Source organism: Octopus bimaculoides, chromosome 2 (assembly GCF_001194135.2).
Source record: "Octopus bimaculoides isolate UCB-OBI-ISO-001 chromosome 2, ASM119413v2, whole genome shotgun sequence".
NCBI lineage: Eukaryota > Metazoa > Mollusca > Cephalopoda > Octopoda > Octopodidae > Octopus > Octopus bimaculoides.
This window is the reverse complement of record NC_068982.1, coordinates 138,030,258-138,031,102: the sequence shown is the minus strand read 5'-3', so window position 1 is coordinate 138,031,102 and position 845 is coordinate 138,030,258. Positions and strand designations below refer to the sequence as shown.

Below are 845 nucleotides of genomic sequence, written 5' to 3'. Positions count from 1 at the left end.
TTATTGGCAGGATTTTCACTGCTGTAATTTGCCTGGCTGACAAGCAGGTTCCACTCTTTTCATCTTTATAGTTGAGAAAGAAGTTGTAAGAAAGATCAATCTAACTGAAAATAAAAGAAAACAAAAACGTTATTCCGACATAATGGTAAACATCTAAATTTATAAAATCAATCAATTCTAGGACAGCATAGATGATGTATGCAAAAGAAACAGGAGGATGGTGGCCGGTGGTGGTGGAGAAATTTACCTTAAAACGAAAGTACAAAAAAATTAAATATTATAAAATCTAGTCTACTTTCAGTTCTGCATTATCTCCCCTGATTTATTTACTTCTCCCCTTATTTTTTTTTCATCCAATCTCCTTTCCGATCGCTCTCTCTCTCCCTCTTTCTCTCTCTATCGGTCTCTCATTCTCTCTCCGTCTGTCTATCTACCACTCTGACTGTCTGTCTCTCTCTGTCTGTATGTTTCTCTCTCTCTCTGTCTATCTATCTTCTTCTTCTCCCTCTCTCTTTATTCCTATCTGTCTCTCATTTCAGGAGAGTAACTCATACCAAAATGGCGGAATCGACTTCGTCAGACAACGTTGAAGAAGCTTTTAGTAATTTTTATACAGAAGTAAGTATTTTATGCTTTTAATTTAACAGACTTGCCGCATCTCTTTGAACCTATTCACTCGTATACGTATACATATAAGAAATTCTCTCGAACTTTGTAAATAGAGCTTTGTATTAATGGTGTCAAACCATCGTTTATGAACATTCCTCTAGTTTCATATGTATATATACTCTGTGTGTGTGTATATATATATATATACATATATGATTATATATATATATATATAT

At 34.0% G+C, this 845-nt stretch overlaps 1 protein-coding gene across 1 annotated transcript in view; it reads left to right on the top strand.

The window, feature by feature from the left end:
- Window positions 1-414: 414 nt before the first annotated feature.
- LOC106873534 (dnaJ homolog subfamily C member 8) overlaps window positions 415-845 on the top strand; it is a 38,536-nt gene continuing 38,105 nt past the window's right edge. The window contains exon 1 of the mRNA XM_014920925.2: window positions 415-618. Within this exon, the coding sequence (XP_014776411.2) occupies window positions 559-618 (60 nt within the window). The 5' untranslated portion in view covers window positions 415-558. The remainder of the gene's footprint in view (window positions 619-845) is intronic.